Source organism: Mercenaria mercenaria, chromosome 15 (assembly GCF_021730395.1).
Source record: "Mercenaria mercenaria strain notata chromosome 15, MADL_Memer_1, whole genome shotgun sequence".
NCBI lineage: Eukaryota > Metazoa > Mollusca > Bivalvia > Venerida > Veneridae > Mercenaria > Mercenaria mercenaria.
In genome coordinates this window covers 51,703,686-51,729,166 of record NC_069375.1, presented here as the reverse complement: position 1 = coordinate 51,729,166, position 25,481 = coordinate 51,703,686, and the positions used below count along the sequence as shown (strand labels likewise).

Here is a 25,481-nt window from a genome sequence, read left to right as displayed (position 1 = left end):
ATCAAGACGATGTGCAGAACCCATGAGTCTGCCATGCCGGCTCAAGGTCAAGGTCACAACTTAGGGTCAAAGGTTTGAGCCTTCCATTTTGTGTCCGCTCTATATCTCCTAAACCCCTTGAAGGAATTTTATAAAACTTGGGTCAAATGATCACCTCATCAAGACGATGTGCAGAACCCATGAGTCAGTCATGCCGGCTCAAGGTCAAGGTCACAACTTAGGGTCAAAGGTTTGAGCCTTCCATTTTGTGTCCGCTCTATATCTCCTAAACCCCTTGAAGGATTTTCATCAAACTTGGGTCAAACGATCACCTCATCAAGGCGATGTGCAGAACTTATGAGTCAGCCATGTCGGCTCAAGGTTAAGGTCACAACTGAAGGTCAAAGGTTTGAGCCTTCCATTTCGTGTCCGCTCTATATCTCCTAAACCCCTTGAAGGAATTTTATAAAACTTGGGTCAAATGATTACCTCATCAGAACGATGTGCAGAAATTATGAGTCAGCCATGCCAGCTCAAGGTCAAGGTCACAACTAAGGGTAGAAGGTTTGAGCCTTCCATTTGGTGTCCACTCTGTATCTCCTAAACTCCTTGAAGGATTTTCATCAAACTTAGGTCAAATGATCACCTCATCAAGAACTCATGAGTCAGCCATGTCAACTCAAGGTCAAGGTCACAACTGAAGGTCAAAGGTTTCAGCTCTGTATCTCCTAAACCCCTTGAAGGATTTTCATGAAACTTGGGTCAAATGATCACCTCATCAAGACGTTGTGCAGAATTCATGAGGCAGCCATGTCAGTTCAAGGTCAAGGTCACAGCTAAAATCAAAGGTTTACCCTTTCACTATCCATAGCAGTGGCGGGGGATTTAGCTGTCGTTCAGACTGCCTTGTTCAACTTAGAAATGTTTGGTTAATGTTTTGTATGTAAGCTGGTATCTCAGTAACCACTTGTGGGAATGGATTGATACTTCACACACTTGTTCACTCTCATAATCTGACATGCAGTGTGCAGGCCCCATAACTCTACTTTGCATATTTTCAAAATTATGCCCCTTTTTCGACTTAGCAGTTTTTGGTTAAGCTTTTGTATGTAAGCTGGTATCTCAATATCCACTAATAGGAATGGATTGAAACTTCACACACTTGTTCACTGTCATGATATGACATGCCATGCAAAGGTTCAATAACTCTGCTTTGCATTTTTACAAAATTATGCCCCTTTTTCAACTTAGCAGGTTTTGGTTAAATTCTTATATGTATCTCAGTACCCACTAATGGGAATAGATTGAAACTTCACACACTTGTGTACTGTCATGAGCTGATAAGCACTGTGCAGGTTCTATAACACCGTTTTGCATTTGTACAAAATTATGCCCCTTTTTCGACTTTGTATTCATTCAATTGACAAGGCTGTTGAATAGTCGAGCGTTGCTGTCCTCTGACAGCTCTTGTTTTATATATATATCACAATGAAGACAGGATCATAAATGCATTGTCTCGTCATTGTAAAGCGGTCATCTTGTGGAGCTCACCGGAGCACTACAATATCTATAGAGTTTCAATCCAGTATCTGCATTAGTTTTGGAGATAGTAACTAGCATGCAAGACTTTAAACCAGGATGTTCATGTCCAAAAGGGGGCATAATTTGGCCACAATGCATGTCAGAGCTATGGGACTTGATGCTATCACATAGATTTATAACTTCAAAGACACCTCTGAAATTTCAATTCAATACCTGCATCAGTTTTGGACACAGTAACTTGCTTCAAAACTTTAACCAGGATTGTTTTAAGTCCAAAAGGGCATAAATTGCCCAAAATACATGTCACAATTATGGGACTTGACCTAGTGAGGTTGGTAATTGACCTAGAAAAAGAAACAAGAGGGTCATGATGACCCTATATCGTTAACATTCTGACCAAGTTCCATGAAGATAGGGTCATAAATGTGGCCTCAAGTGTTAATAATCTTTTCATTTGATTTGACCTGGTGACCTAGTTTTTGATCCCATATGACCCAGTTTTGAACTTGATATAGGAAACATCAAGATAAACATTCTAACCAAGTTTCACGAAGATAGGATCATAAATGCAGCCTCTAGGATGTTAAAAATATTTTTTTTATACCCCCACAAAACGAAGTTTATGGGGGGGGGGGGGGGGGGGGGGGGCGGTATATAGGAGTGAACTTGGCGGTCAGTTGGTCCGTTGGTTTTGCATAGTTTCCGGATGATAACTCAAGAAAGGCTTGACCAATTTAAATAATTTTGGTAACATCAGAAAATACAGGTCAAGTTCGAATTTGGGGTCAGTAGGTCAAAGGTCAAGGTCACAGTGACCCTGAACAGTTAAATGGTTTCCGGATGATAACTTGAGAACGCTTGGGCCAAGGATCATAAATTTTGGTACACAGGTGTAACATCATGAAATGCAGGTTAAGTTCGACTTTGAGGTCTGTAGGTCAAAGGTCAAGGTCACAGGGACTCGGAACAGTTAAATGGTTTCCGGATGATTACTTGAGAACGCTTGGGCCTAGGATCATAAATTTTGGTACATAGGTGTAACATTATGAAATGCAGGTTAAGTTCGACTTTGAGGTCTGTAGGTCAAAGGTCAAGGTCACAGGGGCTCGGAACAGTTAAATGGTTTCCGGACGATAACTTGAGAACGCTTGGGCCTAGGATCATAAATTTTGGTACACAGGTGTAACATCATGAAATACAGGTCAAGTTCTACTTTGAGGTCAGTAGGTCACAGGTCAAGGTTACAGTGACCTGGAACATTTAAACAGTTTTCGGACAATAACTTGAGAATGCTTGGGACTAGGATCAGGAAACTTAATCTTGAGGTTGGTCATGTCAAGCTGATGACCCATATTGATTTTGAGTTCCAAAGGTCAAAGGTCATTTAAACCTTTTACGGACAATAACTTGAGAATCATGAAACTTCATAGGGAGGTTGATCATGACTAGCAGATGACCTCTATTGATTTTGTGGTCAGTAGGTCAAAGGTCAAGCAAGTTTGGCTTTGACATTGGCTTAGTTCTGTGACGAGGCCGTATTGTGGGGGTATAATTCGTCACTCGTGTGACAACTCTAGTTTGATCTGACCTGGTGACCTAGTTTTTGATCCCACATGACCAAATTTCGAACTTGGCCTAGAGATCACCAAGATAAATAGTCTTTGCAAGTTTGTATCAAATGTCATTTCTATCGTGTTCACAAAGTAAAAATTAACAAATCTGGCTCTTTCAGGGGTCAATCAGGGGCCGTAACTCCGGAACCTATGATTGGATCTGACAGATTCATCAGGGAATCCAAGATCTATTGTTGTTAAAGATATTTTGCAAGTTTGTATAAAATCAAATAAAAAATGAAGTCTATATGGCTGCAAAAGCCAAAATAGCAAATTTTGGCACTTTAAGGGCCATAACTCTGGAACCCATGAAGGGATCTGGCCAGTTTTCGAAAGGAACCGAGATATTTTACCAATAGAAGTTGTTTGCAAGGCTGATAAAAACTGATTGCAAACTGTGGTCTTTATCGTGTTCACAAGCCAAAATAGCAAATATTGGCCCTTTATGGGACCATAACTACGGAACCCATGATGGGATCTGGCCAGTTTTCGAAAGGAACCGAGATATTATGCCAATACAAGTTGTGTGCAAGTTTGATTAAAATTGATTGCAAAATGTGGTCTCTATCGTGTTCACAAGAAATTGTGGACGGACGGACGACAGATGACGGACAAAAGGCAATCACGAAAGCTCACCTTGTCACTACGATAGCTGAGCTAAAAATAAGTTTCAAAGCTATATGCCTTAAATTTACAGTAATAGCTACAATGTATTTGTACTTGATGCAAAACTTTAACCAGGATTTTCTAAGTCCAAAAGGGTGCATAATTTGGCCAAAATGCAACCTGTCAGAGTTATGGGACTTGATGCTATAGCTAGTTTTATAACCCCGAAAACACATGTGAAGTTTCAATTTAATTTCTGCATTAGTTTTGGAGATAGTAACTTGCATATGATTTTTTAAGTCCAAAAGGGGGCATAATTTGGCCAAAATACATGTCAGAGTTATGGGACCTGACCTAATGCGGTTGGTATTTGACCTAGAATAAGAAAAAAGTTTCAAAGCTATTATGCCTTTAAATGATAGCCATATGTACTTGCATGCAAAACTTTAACCAAGGTGTGACGCCAACGCTGACGCCAGGGCGAGTAGAATAGCTAGATTATTCGAAGCTAAAGATGCTTAAAGGCATTTAGAAGCTAAGAAACAATCAAAGCACTGAGAGGACTGATGTGGGCAGCGGTTGACGGCTTCTGGTAATGGGCATGAACAGTTAGCTTAAGAAATAGGTGATTCTAGTTAAATTAATTTTGATTAATAAGCATTTTCAACCTTATTTTACCAAGTCAAGGGGGGAAACTCTGCTTTTATTCAGTCAAGGGTGGGGGGGGGGGGGGGGGGGGAGTAAAATAATAAATGAGCAGAGCTCATGTGCTTATTAATAATTTTGTGAGGTTTTGGTCATTCTTGCTCAAAATCTTTTTTAAATTATAAGCATTTTAATTTGTTTTAACAAATCAATGGGAAAACACTCTGCTTTTACAGGAACAAGGGGATGACAGTAAATGAAGGTCATGCATTAATTGATAATTATGTGATGTTTGGAGATTCTAGTTATAATAAGAGCTCGTAGAACACGAAATGACCTCTTGATGCATTCAGTAACTGCACAAGGAACAGAAATTATTTGGTCACTGTGCACTGGACATTTGACGTACTGACCTAAAGTCAATAATTATGGGTCATTTACCAGTCTTAGAGTGGCATTATGCGTATCACAGGAAGAGTTTGGTATATTGGGTTAAAAGCTTTAATTTCCTCCACCCTTTTTACACACACATCTATTTCAGCTGGATTTTTACTTGAAAAATGCGCATAATTCCACTTTAAGTGACCTCCTTATCAAATGTGATCTTAGACAAAAGCATTCTCTTGTTATTTGGCAAAAACAGTTCTATTGTTTCAGGTCACTGTCACTTTGACCTACTGATCTCAAAATCAATAGGGGTCATCTGCTGGTCATGACAAACCTCATCATTCATGATCCTACGCCTAAGCGTTCTTGAGTTATCATTCGGAAATCGATTGGTCTACAATCCGACCGACAGCAATCATCAAACAATAATATTTACAATATATCCTTCGTACATGGGGGGGGGGGGGATGTCAATTAATTATTAAACTAGAAGATGCTTTGGATAGGAGCGGAAGTCAAAGAGACACTAACGGTTGACTGCAATAGGGATCATCCACTTGGCATGTCCAATCATCCTATGAAGTTTCAACATTCTGGGTCAAGTGGTTCTTAAACCGTTTTCCATGTTCATGCCTCTGTGACCTTGACCTTAGCTCAAGTGACTCCAGAAAAGACTAGGGTCATCTACTCTGTAATTCCTATCATCGTATGAAGTTTGAAGGTTCTGGGTCAAATGATTCTAGTTATTGGTCGGAAACTGTTTTTCATGTTCTGGTCCATGTGACCTTAATCTTTGATAAAGTGATTCAAAAGTCAATAGGGGTCATCTACTCTACATGCCCAATCGTCCTATAAAGTTTCTCATCATGCACAAAAATCAAATATGCTCTATCTACTGAGTAAATCGCAAATTTGTCATATTTCAGGAACACTTCACTCATAGTAACAATTTTATAATGCTTCAAATTCCAAACTGGAAGACAACTCTTTTGCAATAATTGCAACAAAAACATAAATAAACAGTGCATTACATAACTTATTTCAATTTCAGATGCCTTCTACTATTACATGATTTTTGCACACAATATTCTGGAAAATTGACAATGCAATCTGGAAATAAAAAGTTTCTATCAAATTTTATTTCAACTTTAATTAATTTAAAGTTAATAACAGATTACAAAAGCCTACAACATATTATGTTTGAGTACAACTTATAACATTCAAAATAACACCACAAGTACATGAAATGTTGGTGAAGTTGGTCACTTTAATTTTGCACAGATTTCAAGTAATATTTATTCTGAATGCTGTATTAGCAGCAGAAAAACTCTTAGCATTTTCCCTAGTATTTAGTGAGGTAAAGTAACAAAAGATGGAAAATTTCATTGAAACAGGATATAAAAATAAAAGTAACTTGCCACCTTCCTAGATGATAAACAGATAGTGTTAATAGTTATTGATATAATGAACCTTAATGGCAATCCTAAAAGCTTTTACTGTTACATTTATCTGGTGTTGTTATCATAACATTAACATAATATTACAGAATTACCAAACATTTCTTATAGTAATTAATATTATACAAGTGGTCATTGTAATGACAGTAAATGTAGAGAAATGATTTTAAGAACAAGATCTTTAATATGGACAACATTTTACAACTACCAGTATTCTGTCTTCATTTTTATCACAAGCAAATAAAACTAGAAACTGCTTTTGTAAAAAAGCGCATGTCTCCCCCAATGCAAAGTCCTATAGGCAAGAAGTCAATAGGGGTCAGGAGCGAAAGTCAAAGAGACACTGATGGTTGGCTGCAATAGGGATCATCTACTTGTCATGTCCAGTCATCCCGCTAAATTTCAACACTCTTGGCCTAGTGGTTCTCAAGTCACTGTTCAGGCTCCTGTGACCTTGACCTTTGATCAAGTGATCTCAAAATAAATAGGGGTCATCTACTCTGCATGTCCAATCATCCTATTAAGTTTCAACATTGTAGGTCAAGTGGTTCTAAGTTATTTCCAAAAAATGATTTTACATGAACAGGCCACTGTGACCTTGACCTTTAATAGACTGACCCCAAAATCAATAGGGGTCATTTACTCTGCATGTTCAATCATCCTATGAAGTTTCAACATTCTGGGTCAAGTGGTTCTCAAGTTATTGATCGGAACTGGTTATCAATGTTCAGGCCCCTGTGACCTTGACCTTAAACAGAGTGACCTCAAAAACAATAGGGGTCATTTACTCTGCATGAACGATCATCCTATGAAGTTTCAACATTCTGGGTCGAGAGGTTCTCAAGTTATTGAATGGAAATGGTTTTCCATGTTCAGGCCCCTGTGGCCTTGACCTTTAACAGAGTGACCCTAAAATCGTTAGGGGTCATCTACTCTGCATGACCAATCATCCTATTAAGTTTCAACATTCTGGGTCAAGTGGTTCTCAAGTTACTGACCGGAAATGGTTTTCAATGTTCAGGCCTCTGTGACCTTGACCTTTAACAGAGTGACCCCAAAAACAATAGGGGTCATTTACTCTGCATGAACGATCATCCTATGAAGTTTCAACATTCTGGGTCGAGAGGTTCTCAAGTTATTGATTGGAAATGGTTTTCCATGTTCAGGCCCCTGTGGCCTTGACCTTTAACAGAGTGACCCTAAAATTGTTAGGGGTCATCTACTCTGCATGACCAATCATCCTATTAAGTTTCAACATTCTGGGTCAAGTGGTTCTCAAGTTACTGACCGGAAATGGTTTTCAATGTTCAGGCCCCTGTGACCTTGACCTTTAATGGAGTGACCCCAAAATCGATAGGGGTCATCTACTTTGCATGTACAATCATCCTATGAAGTTTCAACATTCTGGGTCAAGTGGTTCTCTAGTAATTGATCGGAAATGGTTTTCAATGTTCAGGCCCCTGTGACCTTGACCTTTGACAGAGTGACCCCAAAATCAATAGGGGTCATCTACTCTTCATGACCAATCATCCTATGAAGTTTCAACATTCTGGGTCAAGTGGTTCTCTAGTTATTGATCGGAAATGGTTTTCAATGTTCAGGCCCCTGTGACCTTGACCTTTGACCCCAAAAACAATAGGGATCGTCTACTCCAGCAGCCCTACAACCCTATGAAGTTTGAAGGTTCTAGGTCAAATGGTTCTCCAGTTATTGCTCGGAAATGAAGTGTGACGGACGGACGGAAGGACGGACTGATGACAGGGCAAAAACAATAAATATACAATATGCTGAAAATTTATCTTGCTAATATATAACTGCTAACATGACTGTCTGACAATCAGACATGAGCAACTGACTGTCAATTTCTAACCATACAAATCTGCAACTGACATGTCATCAACTGTGGAAAAAAAATAAAGCATAATAAGTGAAGTTTTGCAACTTTTTGTCAAAAAGTTGAAAAAATCATTCTCCAAGGCCATAAAAACATTTAGGGCCGGGCCAATCATGAAGATTTGAATCATCGCATGAACAAGAAGAAGAAGATCGCATGAACAATGGGAACACTTGCTTGCACTGGACCCTCGCTTTTTGTAGCGCATGTCATAAACGGGGTACCAAAACTTATGACTATGTTAAACCAGATCATCACTTCTTTATGTAAACAAACCTTGTGTAACATGGGCTCAAGCGATAATCTGGTATAATGTTGTCGAAACGGTATCAATTTTGGTACCACTACCCGGCAATGATATACGCAGTTCAAAGCAGGGATCAATTCGCAAGGAAGTAACTTCCATAGAAATTAGATTGATTGATTTATATTATTTATTGATTTCTCGTCGGAATACAAATGACAGTTGTCGGGACTGGTGTCATTTGACAGAATGGTAACAGACCCGTCTATTGATTCATTGGTGGGCGTTCATTTAAAAGTTTAAAAATTTTGGCTATTTAATCCCTAGTATTCGTGGGATGTTTCAAATCTTGTAATATTAGGAGAGCATTGATGGTAAAAATACATTTTCTTTAAAAGATGCTGAAATGTTACAAAATGCGTAATATGATCGTCACCTATGCTCAATGCATGGTAAAATGCTAAAAAATACTGACAACTTAACCAGGGGCGGAAGAGAATGGGGTGTGTGGGGGTCCGAACCCCAAGTGTCTGTGTTAAAATTAGCAATTTGAATGCTTTATTAAATTATTTGGAAGCTTTTATTGATTTTTCTTGTCTTTTTCTCAGGACTGATGAATAAAAATAATAACCATTTTCTACAGTACAGTATTTCGCTTACGAATTGTTGAATTTGTTTTAATAGTCTGCTTGAGTAAATAAATAACGGTGACTACCGGAAATTGCTGTTAAATTTTCATATTCAATAAAAAGACAATATGCATCTAACCCGAGTGAGAGCTAGTTATACTATTTAAAATATTTACAAAAATTAATGTAATAAAGGCAACTTTATCCGACAACAAATCATAGCTTTTCTTAGCAATTACCTTCTACACTTTTTTTTTTTTGACCATAAGACCTCGGCCAAATTTGATATTTAGCCAAATCGGTTCAGGCATTTTAGAGTTACGGCTCTTGAATTACCGAAAAATCGGCCTTTTTACTCTTGTCTGCACTCCAAGTCGAACATTTCTCATCCTATCTTCACCAAATTTGAACAAAATGTGTTTGACCATTTATAAGACCTCGGACAAGTTCGATAATGAGCCAAATCGGTCTAGGCATTTTGGAGTTCTGGCCCTTGAATTGTAGTGGATAAACAGTATAAGGACTGACTTGCTTAATTAAGATGATTAGGCAGTTGTTGGAGACATTCACTTTTCTCAAAAGCAGCTCTAGTTTCTTTATATTTTCACTCGGCCTCCATGGCCATGTGGTCAATGTAGCTCACTTCAAATCTCTTGCCCCTCATCAGTGTGATTTAGAGCCTCGTTGGGGCATTGAATTCTTCATGTGAGGAAGCCATCCAGGTTGCTTATGGAAAGTTGATGGTTCTACTCAAGTGCCGGCTCATGATGAAATAATGTACTGTGGGGCTCCTGGAGTCTTCTTCCACCATCAATGCTGGAAACATCACCATATGACCTATAATTGTCTCAGTGCCTCGTTAAAATATTTAGTAAATAAATTAATTATTTTCACCATAAAACATTGTGGTTGTTGCCCAGTTGGTCTGAGGAAAAAATTAAATGAAGCTTTTATATTGATTAAAAAGAATTTGAAAATCCAGATGGCACTAAGTCTTACAATAACAATGTAAATTTTATTTGTTTTTCAGATACTCACAGTGCTGGAGAAATTCCCAAATGTCACCATAAATCTGGCAAAGATCAATAGAAAACTTGCAGACATTTTAAAATAGAAAAGTGGAAACTCCACAGGTAGTACAACAAGACAAAAACGAAAATGTTGCAGGCATGGTTTGACTGAGCCTGTTTATGGACAGTAGTGGAAATGCAAACTATCACCATGATGCAAGAAATCCTAAGATAAATAAATCTGACAATTAACAGTCACTTGACCCTTTTAATACTTTTGTGAGCATGAAATTGCTCTTTCAATTCTATTTATCATCTAATATTTATCTATCATTTAAGAAAATTCTCTCCGCTAGTTAAAATTTTCCTTCTTTGCCTATATAAAAAACCCACATAACTGTGGCATTTCCCCTTAATTGTTAATCGTTTTATTCAACCATTTTTGCAACTGAACCATTTTTACAAATTTTTACGACAACTACATGTATTATCAGAAGCATTCACACTGTTTTGACATTAAAAGGATGAACATTTTGTTCTACAAAGCTGCATGAATGCATTTATTGAGTTAGATTATTAAGCGTATACAGCTGGAATTTTTGCTTAGAATAATCTTGTGTTTAAGATTTATTTTGGCTTTAAAATTTAATTTAGACTACTGTATTAATAAGATTAATGTCCTATTGCATAATTGTGCTTTAAAATTCATTAAATGCTTTCATTAATTAAATTTCAGGCATTAATATGATTGACTGAGCTTGTGTGTGAAAATATTTTTAAGTAAAATTAAATAAAGAATACAATTTAAAAGATTTTGACTATAATTTAAGCTCACATTAGCGCGAAATGTTTTTGACAAGCTACTGTGACCACCCAATGTCCATCATCAAACTTTCATTCTTAGATTAAAGCTTGTCATACTGGAAAATCATTTAACCCTTATCATGCTGAACAGGACTGATTCTGCCTTTGCGACCAGTGTAGATCATGATCAGCCTGCACATCCATGCAGTCTGATCAAGATCTGCACTGTTCGCACTTTAGTCAGTATCTTTTTGGTAAGCACCCCTTTTAACAGTTAATGGTACTGTCCAAATTGAAAGATAGACAAGTTCATTATAGAAATTTAGCAGGGTAAGGGTTAACTTCATGTGAGAAAGTCATCCAGCTAGCTTACGGAAGGTCGGTGGTTCTACTCAGGTGCTCTCTCGTGATGAAATAGTGCACGGAGGGGCACCTGGGGTCTTCCTCCACCATTAAAGCTGGAAAGTCGCCATATGACCTATTATGTGTCGGTGCTACGTTAAATCCAAAAAAAATAATTAATTCCGTGGGCATGAAATTTCGTGGTTTTGGTCAAAACGGTATTTTCATGGGGATATGAATTCGTGGATTTCAACTTTTGAATATAAAATAAATGGGAAGTGTACTTGTTCGTTGGGAACCTTCGCAATGTTACCAATGCAACTGGTATTTAACAATACAATAATGTATACACCTTTTTACTTTTATGGTTTTAGATATTTTTAGATATGCTTTACAGTTAACTTTGATCAATTAAATTTTTTTTTTTTGGTGATATATGACCTTTTTGTGTTGGTTGCTGTAAAACCCAACTTATTCATTTTTTATGGAGAGACAATGAATATGAAAAAATACTACTACTGGCATAGAACAGCTATATTTTATCGCATATTGATGTTTGGGTGATTTAGTTATATGTTTATAATGGCAACTGCTACGGATCGTGTTATAATTGGTAGAAAATGTTGTCCTTATTTCTTTACAGCCATAAGCAGCAAACAGATGCCAACCAGAAATATCCAGCAAACATTAGTTACTTCCCTTTGCCAGGATTCAGGATTACGCCTGGTCTGTTTTACGCCCGTAATTTTTTACGCCTGGTCTGATTTACGCCCGTAATTTTTTACACCTGGCGTACTCATTTGCATATTACGTCTCAATTTACGCCTGGTTTATGCTTGGTTTACGCCTGGTTTTGGCTTGATTCATATGATTCCTTTGATACTGCAGTTACGCCTGGTTTCCGTGTGGTGATCAGGCGTCACACTTCGTACGGGATGCTAATATTATGTGTATCTCCTCTTGGAAATAAACTTCGCGCCAAGATTCAGTTTTTACTGAGAAATAGCTCGGGTCAGCATACAGCTATATATGTTACATATAGTAATAATCAAGGGGCCGTAACCCCGTAAAATTTTGAGTCGATATAGGCCGATAGTATTCGCATCTCCTTCTCATTAGGCAGATTCATTAGCCTGTAGTTGCTTCCGCCTTTCTGAGCATCATTAAATGTTTCTTACCTCTACTATATATGAATGGCCATCATTTTTCTGTGCAACACCTGCGGCAGCTCAGAAATCAAGGCTGTCTGAATCTGAGTAATGATTTGACTTTGGAGCTTTCCTCTCTTTTTTTTTTTTGCTTTCCTCGAAATCATATGGTTTAAGTTCTCATTTGAATTGGAGCTACTGAGGTCAGTTAGTTTCTTTGCGGTTGATTCAAGGGTGAACTTGCGAAACAAGCCGTCAAGATCTTTGTGTAATTCTTCTCCGGAGAGATCTTTACCGTAAGGTAAGGTGCTATGTTTATAGTCTTTACCTTTTTCTGACTGACGGCACCATGTTTCTAGACAATGTGTGTGACCACCGAAAGTGTGGGGCACTATTGCACTTATACTTGTAACTAAAGTTTCTTCGTTTGACTGATTTCGAGATATTGCGTATGTAAGACATTTCTTAAAGTGAGTCACAACTTTGTCTGACATATGGTGAATGTCCTTTAATTTGTAGAGTTCTTTTTGTATGTTTTTCATGGCGTGATTTTTGTCACTAGCTTTCTCTATATGATTACCTAGGATTCTCTTAGCTCTTACATATGTAGTAGTGTCATCATCCATCATGTTTTTTTATATGCAGTCCTTTGTCTTGCAAATGTCTTAAACATTTTATCATAAGGAATGGTGCCATACCTTTGGATGACCCTGACCAATTTTTTCTACAGTTATGCACATGTGATATTTTCCCCATTTTTCTCACAAAATCACAAATTCTATACCTCTTTTTGGCTACACTGTAACTAATACATTTTTTCGAATACTTTCCGATTACTGTTACATGTCCTGAAAAACAAAGAAAACTTCAACATTTTTCATATAATTGAAAGCAAATATGAAACTGAACTGTCAAATGAGCCTTGCCATGAGAAAACCAACATAGTGGATCCTGACCAGTCTGCTGTTCGCTAACAGTTTCTCTATTTGTAATAGGCTTTAAAAGCTAACAGCATGGATCCTGACCAGACTGCACGGTTTGGATCCATGCTGGTCGCAAAGCCACTGTGTTGGTTTTCTCATGGTGCAGCTCAAATAAATGCTCAAACAACTATGAGTGCTTTGTGTATTTGGCATACGTTCTAGAACAATAGCAAAATACTAGTAGTAGCAAAGTAGCAAAACTGTTCTGATATGAATGAAAATCAAACTGTCCAATAACGATAGCCCGATGGATTAAACGTTTGACTTATGGAGCTGATAAGAATCATTGAATCTTCTGTGCGGCGGTAAATAGATGTAAGTATAGCCTTTGTTTCGTAAATCTAGAACAGTCACTAAAGGTGAGTAAAAATCCCGCCCCAATTGCCCAACTAGTGTACTAACATGATGCGCATCAGAATAATGTATAAGACAAAATCTATAATACACTTCTATCCTTGCCGGCAAGAAAGCTCATTTTAAACTTATTTTTCGAAGAAATGTGGACGCGCCCATGAGTAGTATAAGAAATGGCGCTTCTGGGACACTTTTTTCAATTTTAATTAACCACCCTCTTCTAAAAAATCCAAAGTCGACCAATTAAAAAAACAAAAGATTTTAATAAATTATTTATTAAAATCTTTTGTTTAACCAAATGAAGAAAACATATATTTAAAAATAAAATCCAGAAGGAAAATTTAAGAGATTCTATATTTAAACTCCACACTTAAAATAGTTTAAAATAATTTATAATTGTTTGTTCATTTACTCTTTGATTGTTAACTTTTAGTATTCTATACAATAAATCATACAACGGTACTTTATCTTGTAACATTTTAATGAAAAATAAACAATAATATCCACAGAGTATACTTGTTTTGTCTTGATATTGTGTGATTTAAATTAAAATACATATAATATAGATGAGTTTACAAAATAAAATATATTGTTTGAAAGAAAGAAGATTTACTGATAATATAAATCCTCATTATGTTACAACAAAAAATGGGAGAAAAATGATAATGGCTACTTGTTCGTCTTGTGGAAGAATGAAATCAAAGTTTGTTAAAAGTACTATGACAGCAGGTAATTTAGACATCCATAAAGCAGTGTTACCTTTATTACCTAAAAAAGGGTTAACACTTCCAGGATACAACTATTTTGGACCAGGAAATCCTTTAGATAATGGACCTCCTATCAACGAACTGGACGCAGTATGTAAGACCCACGACTTTTGCTATGACAGTGGTGTAAAAAAGGGTATATGTGACAAACAAATGCTTTCCAACTTAAATAACACTAAATCAAAAACATTTGGAGAAAAGATTGCAAAACATTTAGTTGTAAAACCTATAATTAAAACGAAATATAAACTTGGTTTTGGACAAAAACGAGTCAAAAAAATGGGAAAAGGGGGTATACTTTACCCCCGAAATCAATGCAGAGCCGGTAACTCTGAGCTACCGCTGGAGTGATGAATTAGCAGAAGAATTACACAAACCAATTAAAAGAAAATTTCCTAAGCGAAGAGTGATTGTTCATGACATTGGTGATACTTGGTCAGCTGATTTAGCTGACATGCAAGCTTTTTCAAAATATAATAAAGGCGTAAAGTACTTGTTAACCGTTATTGATATATTCAGTAAATATGCTTGGGTTATTCCATTAAAGAATAAAACCGGAGAATCTGTTACTGAAGCATTTGAAAAAATAATTTTGAAAGATAGAATTCAGGGACGAAAGTCCCCGAAGACTGCAAGGATTCCACAAAATTTATGGGTAAATGAAGGAAAAGAATTTTATAATAAAAAGTTTGAATCATTTTTGAATAAAAATAAGATTAACATGTATCATACATTTAATGAAGGAAAGGCCGTAGTAATCGAAAGATTTAATAGAAGTTTAAAAAGAATAATGTGGAAATATTTTACAGCAAATAATACTTATACTTATTTAGATAATTTGCAGGATATGGTTGATAAATATAACAAAACAAAACATTCTAGTATAAAAATGACACCAACCGAAGCCAGTAAAAACTTAAATAAAGGTACTGTTTACTTTAACTTATATGGTAATTTAAAGATACCAAAGAGTAAAGCAAAATTTAAAATTGGTGATCGTGTTCGCTTAAGCAAACTGAAAAGACATTTTGAAAAAGGATATACACCAAACTGGACAGAGGAGATATTTATAATTCATGGAATTAATAATACAAATCCCAGAACACACACTATAAAAGATTTAAATGATGAAATAATTCAGGGTTCATTTTATGAACAAGAACTTTTACCTACTACACAAGAAGTTTTTAGAGTAGAAAAAGTTATCAGACGAGACTATAAGAAACAAGAGGGCCAAGATGGCCCTAGGTCGCTCACCTAAGAAACACACCATAACAGTGTAAAACATGTTTGACCTAGTGATTTCATGCAAACAAATATTCTGACCAATTTTCATTAAGATTGGACCAAAAAATTGGTCTCTTGCGATAAAACAAGCATTTTCTTAGATATGACCTAGTTTTTGACCCTAGATGACCCATGTTCAAACTCGACCTAGATTTTATCAAGGCAATCATTCTGACCAAAATTCATGAAGATCAACTGAAAAATACAGCCTCTATCACATACACTAGTTTTTTCTTTGATTTGACCAAGTGACCTAGTTTTTGACCTCAGATGACCCATATTCAAATTCGACCTAGATTTCATTAAGGCAATCATCCTGACTAAATTTCATAACAAGAGGACCATGATGGTCCTGAATCGCTCACCTATCCCCACATGACCCAGTGTTGAACTGAGTATGACGTTGTTATTTCTATTATTTGACATAGTGACCTAGTTTTTGAGCACATGTGACCTAGATATCATCAAGATAAAAAATTCTGACCAATTTTCATGAAGATCCACTGAAAAATATGGCCTCTAGAGAGGTCACAAGGTTTTTCTATTATTTGACCTAATGACCTAGTTTTTGAAGGCACGTGACCCACTTTTAAACTTGACCTTGATATCATCAAGGTCAACATTCTCACCAATTTTCATGAAGATCTCGTGAAAAATATGGCCTCTAGAGAGGTCACAAGGTTTTCTATTTTTCAACCTACTGACCTATTTTTTGACCGCACGTGACCCAGTTACGAACCTGACCTAGATATCATCAAGCTGAACATTCTCACCAATATTCATGAAGATCCATTGAGAAATATGGCCTCTAGAGAGGTCACAAGGTTTTTCTATTTTTAGACCTACTGACCTAGTTTTTGACCCCACGTGACCCAGTTTCAAACTTGACCTAGATATCATCAAGGTGAACATTCTGACCAATATTCATGAAGATCTCATGAAAAATATGGCCTCTAGAGAGGTCACAAGGTTTTTCTATTTTTAGATCTACTGACATAGTTTTTAACCCCACGTGATCCAGTTTCGAACTTGACTTAGATATCATCAAGGTAAACATTGTGACTAATTTTCATGAAGATCCATTGAAAAATATGGCCTCTAGAGAGGTCACAAGGTTTTTCTATTTTTAGACCTACTGACCTAGTTTTTGACCGCACGTGACCCAGTTTCGAATTTTACCTAGATATCATCAAGGTGAACATTCTGACCAATTTTCATGAAGATCCATTGAGAAATATGGCCTCTAGAGAGGTCACAAGGTTTTTCTATTTTTAGACCTACTGACCTAGTTTTTGACCCCACGTGACCCAGTTTCGAACTTGACCTAGATATCATCAAGGTGAACATTCTGACCAATATTCATGAAGATCTCATGAAAAATATGGCCTCTAGAGAGGTCACAAGGTTTTTTCTATTTTTAGATCTACTGACCTAGTTTTTAACCCCACGTGACCCAGTTTCGAACTTGACCTAGATATCATCAAGGTGAACATTCTGACCAATTTTCATGAAGATCCATTGAGAAATATGGCCTCTAGAGAGGTCACAAGGTTTTTCTATTTTTAGACCTAATGACCTAGTTTTTGACCCCACGTGACCCAGTTTCGAACTTGACCTAGATATCATCAAGGTGAACATTCTGACCAATATTCATGAAGATCTCATGAAAAATATGGCCTCTAGAGAAGTCACAAGGTTTCTCTATTTTTAGACCTACTGACCTAGTTTTTGACCCCACGTGACCCAGTTTCGAACTTGACCTAGATATCATCAAGGTGAACATTCTGACCAATTTTCATGAAGATCTTGTGAAATATATGGCCTCTAGAGAGGTCACAAGGTTTTTCTATTTTTAGACCTACTGACCTAGTTTTTGACGGCACGTGACCCAGTTTCGAACTTGACCTAGATATCATCAAGATGAACATTCTGACCCACTTTCATAAAGATCCCACAAAAAATGTGACCTCTAGAGATGTCACAAGGAAAAGTTTACGCACGGACGGACGCACGGACGACGGACGCCGGACACCGCACGATCACAAAAGCTCACCTTGTCACTTCGTGACTGGTGAGCTAAAAATCAATGGAAAAAAAAACAGTCTCTATCGCATACACAAGATTCTTCTTTAATTTGACCTAGTGACCTAGTTTTTGACCTCAGATAACCCATATTCAAACTCGACCTAGATTTCATCAAGGCAATCACTCTGACCAAATTTCATGAAGTTCAATTGAAAAATACATCCTCTATTGCATACACAATGTTTTTCTTCGATTTGACCTAGTGACCTAGTTTTTGACCCCCGATGACCCATTTTCGAACTCGGCCTAGATTTTATCAAGGTAATCATTCTGGCTAAATTTCATGAAGATCAGTTGAAAAATACAGCCTCTATTGCATACACAAGGTTTTTCTTTGATTTGACCTAGTGACCTAGTTTTTGACCCGAGATGACCCATTTTCGAACTTTTTCTAAATTTCATCAAGGTGATCATTCTGACCAAAATTCATGAAGATCAGTTGAAAAATACGGCCTCTATCGCATACACAAGGTTTTTCCTTGATTTGACCTAGTGACCTAGTTTTTGATCCCAGATGACCCATTTTCGAACTCGGCCTAGATTTCATCAAGGTTATCATTCTGACCAAAATTCATGAAGATCAATTGAAAAATACAGCCTCTATCGCATACACAAGGTTTTTCTTTGATTTGACCTAGTGACCTAGTTTTTGACCCGAGATGACCCATTTTCGAACTCGGCCTAGATTTCATCAAGGTTATCATTCTGATCAATATTCATGAAGAATAATTGAAAAATACAGCCTCTATCGCATACACAAGGTTTTTCTTTGATTTGACCTAGTGACCTAGTTTTTGACCCCAGATGACCCATTTTCGAACTCGGCCTAGATTTCATCAAGGTTATCATTCTGATCAATATTCATGAAGAATAATTGAAAAATACAGCCTCTATCGCATACACAAGGTTTTTCCCAGATTTGACCTAGTGACCTAGTTTTTGACCCCGGGTGACCCATTTTCGAACTTGGCCTAGATTTCATCAAGGTTATCATTCTGACAAAATTTCATGAAGATCAATTGAAAAATACAGCCTCTATCGCATACACAAGGTTTTTCTTTGATTTGACCTAGTGACCTAGTTTTTGACCCCAGATGACCCATTTTCGAACTCGGCCTAGATTTCATCAAGGTAATCATTCCGACCAAAATTCATGAAGATCAGTTGAAAAATACAGCCTCTATCGCATACACAAGCTAAATGTTGACGGACGACAGACAGACGACAGACAGACAGACGACAGACGCCGGACATCGAGCGATCAGAAAAACTCACCTGAGCATTGCTCAGGTGAGCTAAAAATACAGCCTCTATCGCATACACAAGCTAAATGTTGACAGACAGACGACAGACGACGGATGACGGACGCAGGACATCGAGCGATCAGAAAAACTCACCTGAGCATTGCTCAGGTGAGCTAAAAACAAGCTTTAGTAAAATGGAAAGGTTACAATGAAAAATTTAATAGTTGGGTACCATTTAGCGAACTGGAAGAAATTTAATTTAAAAAATATATTATATAAATGAGTCATAAAAATCTAATTTCTAATAATGGAATAGAAACAATAGATCAATTAATTATTCACCTAACTAAACTAGCTGCTGCTTACAGAAAAAGTTATAAATTTTGTTCTTTAGATGTGTTTTTTTAAAGATTTTTTTCTATAAGTATATTATATATAGATGGTTAATAGAAAAGTAGATAGAATGATTATGCCAAAATTATCTAGCACTTTAGGAGAAATAATGAATCCAGACAAAAATTCATATAAAAAAGTTCTTAAAAGAAGAAATGTTATTAAATCAAAACTTAATCAAATAGTTAACGATGAATATAAAAATCATGTCATTGGTAAATTACAAAATGTTATAGATCCTTATCTATTAGAAAGGAATATATTTGAATGGGAATGTGGTTGTCTATTAACTGAAGAAGAAAATACCGAAAGGTTATGTGATTGTCCCAGACCAAATAATTATCGAAACAATCCTAAAAAAGTTATTGTAACCGATTGTGATACTAATGAAGAAAAAACATATAAAAGCACTTACAAAGCATCCAAATAATTTAGTATTAATGCTGGGTTAATAAAAATGTGTTGTGAAGGGACTAACCGAGTAAAATGTGGAATATCAAAAACTAATGGAAAAAGATATAAATTTAAATATTTTATTTCTTCTTAAACTTTATTTATTTTATTATTTTTTTTTAATCCTTTTTTTGCTTGAAGATTTATTTTCTAAATATAATATATAGATGGAAATCGAGAGATCCACAAAACAATATTATAAGAAATTTGAAATTAAAATTGAATATAGACAAGATCCAAAGAATCAATTATATTTAACTATAAACGACTCATTTGGTATTCTTAAATCCGAACTTAAAACTTCAAAAGGTATAAAAATAAACGTTGTTTTAAAAATAACTTTTGTAAAAATGGATAAAACTGATACAATATATAAATCAGCTTATTTTCAATCAAAGGCTTTAGAAATTATTAACACAAATGAAATAAAAAAAACTTTACGTCAAGCTTTTGATGAAATAATAAATAGAATTGGTAATTGGATTTCAGAAGGAAGTGGTTGGAGAATAGAGTCAGTTGATGCTCATTATATAAATAGATATAAATATACACCACTGGCTGCTTCAAGTTATTTAGAATTACCAAAATTATTACAAAATCCAAAGAAAGGATTAATAAATATAAAGAATGACGATAACGAATGTTTTAGATGGTGTCATTTAGCTTACAAATTTCCTGCAACAAAACATTCTGAAAGAGTTTCAAATTATAAAAAACATATAAACGATCTTGATTATACTGGAATTAAATTTCCTGTTACATTAAATCAAATACCTAAAATAGTTTTAAATGATATTTCATTTAATATATTTGGTTATGAAGAACCTATGGGAATTTATCCATTGTACATATCAAAATATCAATACGAAGAACACTGTGATATGTTATTAATCAGTAAAGATAAGATAAATGGCACGTCACCAGGAACCCCGGTCCATCATTATGTTTGGATAAAAGACTTTAATAGATTAATGTTTAAAAAAACAAAACATCAACATAAAAAACATTTTTGTAAATCATGCTTACAAAATTTTTCACAAGAAAAAATATTAAAAGAACATGTTGAAAATTGTTTAGCTATCAATGGTGTTCAGGGTGTTAAAATGCCAACAGAAGGTAGTAAAGTAGAATTTAAAAACTACCACAAACAATTAGAAGTACCTTTGTTATTATTAACAGAACAAGAAATCGATAACTGGACATTGCAAGTGAGAAATTTATTGAACTCTGCAGGTTTTGGTGAAGTTTGGTACTTCCCTACATCTGTGAAGGTTGAATTGTTTATACCTGTTCTTAAACAGAGGCTAAAAGACATGTATATATCGGAATGGCGAGATAGTATGAATGTATACCCATCTCTTTATTTGTACAAAGAAATCAAACAGACATTTGAAATTCCCGAATATTTACTTGTATTAAATAATTTAAATTACAGGCGGGCAATAGCAAAAATTCGCTTAGGATCGCACGATTTACTGACTGAGAAATCCAGATATGGCAACGAAGCAGTGCCAAGAGAACAAAGGAAATGTGTCCTCTGTGACCTCAATGACATTGAGGACGAATTTCATTTTATTATAAAATGCAAATTATACAGTGATCTAAGGAGGATTTATATTAATACTTACTACTATAGACATCCGAGTGTTATGAAATTCATTGAATTACTAAACTCAAAAAATAAAAGTGTCCTTATTAAATTAGCTGTGTTTATCATTAAAGCGTTTAAATTGAGACAGTTTCAGTTTCGAGAGAATGTACAATAACTCTCACCTTTACCTGTATTATTATGTGGATTCTCGCTTTTGTGCTTTTTGTGCTTGTTGTGCTTTTGCTGTTTGTTTATTTGTATATGTATTATGTTTTGTTTTGAATTCCATGAAAATGTATGATTTGTCTATGTATTACGCATGCCATGCACTATATAATTGTTTACGTATATGTCAATAAGCTGTTATATGCTTAAGACTAATAAATACATGTTCTGTTCTGTTCTGTTCTGTTATCTATGCTGATTTTGAATCAGTAACAAAGAAAGTTTCAAGTGCCCAGCCAAATCCAGAATCTTCATTTACCGAAGAATATCAAAAACATATAGATTGTGGTTATGGTTACAAAGTTGTTTGTTGTTATGACGACAAATATACTAAACCAACACAGGTTTACAGAGGACCCAACGCAGTTTATAAGTTTATAGAAAAAATGCTCGAGGAAGAAGAGCATTGTAAGGAAATATTTAATGAAAACTTTAAGAAAGATTTGAAAATGTCTAAAAAAGATGAAGCTTTATTTAAAAAGCAAACATCTTGTCATATCTGTGGAAAAGAATATAAGAAAAATGAAACACCAGTAAGAGATGAAAAACAAAGTTTTCCAAACGGACCAAAGGTCCGGGATCACTGTCATATAACTGGAAAATTCAGAGGAAGTGCTCATTCAGAGTGCAATATTAATTTTAGATTAACACATAAAATTCCTGTTATTTTTCATAATTTAAGAGGTTATGATTCCCACTTTATTATGCAACAAATAGGGAAATTCAAAAAAGAAATTAACGTCATTCCAAACAATATGGAAAAATACATGGCGTTTATGATTTCTGATTTATTTTTTATTGACAGTTTCCAATTTATGTCACAGTCATTGGATAACTTAGTAAAAAACATCCCAGATTTTAAATATTTATCCCAAGAATTTCCTAAAAATAAACTTAATTTATTAAAAACAAAAGGTGTTTATCCATATGATTACATGGATTCATTCAAAAAATTCAAAAATTACCATCAAAAGAAGAATTTTATTCAGTGTTAAATGAAACTAATATTTCTGATAATGAATACGAACATGCTAAAAACATCTGGAAAAAATTTAAAATAAAAACAATGGGAGATTACCATGATCTCTACCTAAAAACTGACGTACTGCTTCTAGCAGACGTATCTGAAAATTTTAGAAGGTTGTGTTTATCATATTATAAATTAGATCCGTGCCATTATTTTAGTAGTCCTGGGTTAGCCTGGGATGCAATGCTTAAAATGACCGGAATTCAGTTAGATTTAATAACTGATATCGATATGTATTTATTTATTGAAAAAGGTCTTAGAGGTGGAATTAGCTATATTTCGAACAGATATAGCAAAGCAAATAATAAATATATGAAAGATTACAATCCAAAAGAAAAAAGTAAATACATTATGTACCTTGACGCCAATAACCTTTACGGTTGGGCCATGTCGCGACCTTTGCCCTCTGGGAACTTTAAATGGGTCACCGAAAAACAATATAAGAAATTAATTACAAAAGGTAAAACTAATTTTATAATTGAATGTGATTTGGAATATCCAAAAGAATTACATTCTGTTCACAGCGATTATCCTTTAGCTCCAGAAAAAATTAAAATACCAGATGAATGGTTATCTAATTACAGTAAAAATATTAAAGAAAAATTTGAAATAGGAAAAAGCAATGTAAAGAAGTTGGTTCCGACTTTGAAGAAAAAGAAGAATTATGTAGTTCATTATAGAAATCTTGAACTGTATACACAACTCGGTTTAAAAGTAACCAAAATACATAGAGTATTAACTTTTGATGAAAGTCCCTGGTTAAAAGAATATATTGACTTTAATTTTAATACACAGAAAAGATCTGAAGCAAAAAATTCACTTGAAAAGGACTTTTTTAAGTTGATGAACAACTCTGTATTCGGTAAGACGATGGAGAATTTACGCAAGAGGGTTAATATTAAACTAACTCATGTCGAAAATATTTTATTAAAACATGTTGCCAAACCATCATTTATTAGTGCAACAAAATTTAACGAGAATCTTTTTGGGATTCATAGAATAAAAGAAAGTTTATTATTAAATAGACCTTGTTACGTCGGAATGTGCATTCTAGACTTATCAAAATATTTAATGTATGATTTCCATTATAATTACATTAAAGAAAAGTATGGAGATTCAGCAAAGTTATTATTTACTGACACAGACTCATTGTGTTATGAAATTAAAACTAAAGATGCGTATAAAGACTTTTATAAAGATAAAGAATTATTTGATAATAGTGATTACGAAAGTAATTCAAAATTTTACTTCGGTAATAATAAAAAAGTAATAGGAAAATTTAAAGATGAAGCTGCCGGCATTCCAATAGTTGAGTTTGTTGGATTACGGAGTAAAATGTATTCATATTTATTAGAGAATGAAGTGAATATTAAAAAATGTAAAGGAATTAAAAAGAGTGTTGTTAAGAAGACAATAGTTCATAAAGATTACAAAGATACTTTGTTTAACTCAACACAAAGTATGCATAAATTTAAAGTTATAAGATCGAAAAAACATAATGTTTCTAGTTATGTTATAAATAAAACATCATTATCATGTTATGATGATAAAAGATATATCCTCGAGGACGGGGTTACTACCCTGGCTTATACATAAAAAATTAAAGATTTATACATCTTTCACACTTTAGAAAGAACATAGTTTCTTATTTTTAGGACATCTTTTACGATGTAATTTTTCACACTTTAGAAAGAACATAGTTTCTTATTTTTAGGACATCTTTTATGATGTAATTTTTCACATTTTAGAAAGAACATAGTTTCTTATTTTTAGGACATCTTTTACGATGTAATTTTTCTTTGGGACATCACTTCCCAATTTTTAGCTCCGGTTTAGAGAAACATAAGTTTCTGTTTTTATGATTGTTTTAGGAGAAACATAAGTTTCTACTTAAATAATAGAACCATAAATTGTTAATTGAATATTTTTAACGTTCAAAGAATTAATATAAACAAGTGAATGAAGTATTGCCATGCAATACAAAGTCCCCTACAGGAAGGCACCTAATTTTCTCTACTGCAGTATAACATAATGAACTGATATCTGTCAATGATGTATAAACAATATTGTACTATATATACAATATGTTATAACAAAACACTTGGATTAAAATTTATATATATAAAAACCTACAGTTGTTTTCATATTGAATTTTTTTGGCTGATTATAAAAATGTTATCATGTAAGTTATTTATAGTAACAACAAAGGGAAATTAATCTTTAAAAAAAAAAAAAAAAAAAAAAATCTATAAAATACAAGTCCACAAGAAATTTTTACCAGGTAGAGATAGGTCAAAATACACCTAAAAATTGGATGTAACATGCATGCTGTACCACAGAAAAGTGGTCTCGATTTTTCTCTTACCACCAGTAATAAAAAGTTACAATAAAATCTATTTATAGTAACAACAAAGGGACGTAATTCTAAAAACAAGGGTGCCTCATGGTGGTGAACATTTGGTCCAAGTATATTCAAAATCCCTCCATGCATGAAGAAGAAATGTCCCGTACAAAGTCATTCTTGAATTTGACCTTTGACCTCTAAATATGACCTTGACCTTAAACCTAGGGACCTGGTTCTTGCGCATGACATGTTGTCTCATCCAGGGGAATATTTGTGCCAACTGATATCTAAATCCTGCTTTGCATGACAAAGTTATAGACCGGACAGGAAAAAAATCCTCTTGACCTTTGATCTCAAAGTGTGACCTTGACATTTAAGCTAGGGTATTGGGTGTTGCGCATGACACGTCGTCTCATCATGGGAAACAT

At 34.9% G+C, this 25,481-nt stretch overlaps 1 protein-coding gene across 3 annotated transcripts in view; it reads right to left on the bottom strand.

The window, feature by feature from the left end:
* Positions 1 to 11,431: 11,431 nt before the first annotated feature.
* The window catches only part of LOC123554384 (uncharacterized), an 87,718-nt gene continuing 73,668 nt past the window's right edge, over positions 11,432 to 25,481 (bottom strand). For 2 of the 3 annotated variants that reach the window (XM_053524020.1, XM_053524019.1), the window contains exon 9: positions 11,432 to 13,148. In XM_053524020.1, the coding sequence (XP_053379995.1) occupies positions 13,140 to 13,148 (9 nt within the window). In that variant the 3' untranslated portion in view covers positions 11,432 to 13,139. The remainder of the gene's footprint in view (positions 13,149 to 25,481) is intronic. The other variant, XR_008367195.1, reaches the window with a different exon arrangement.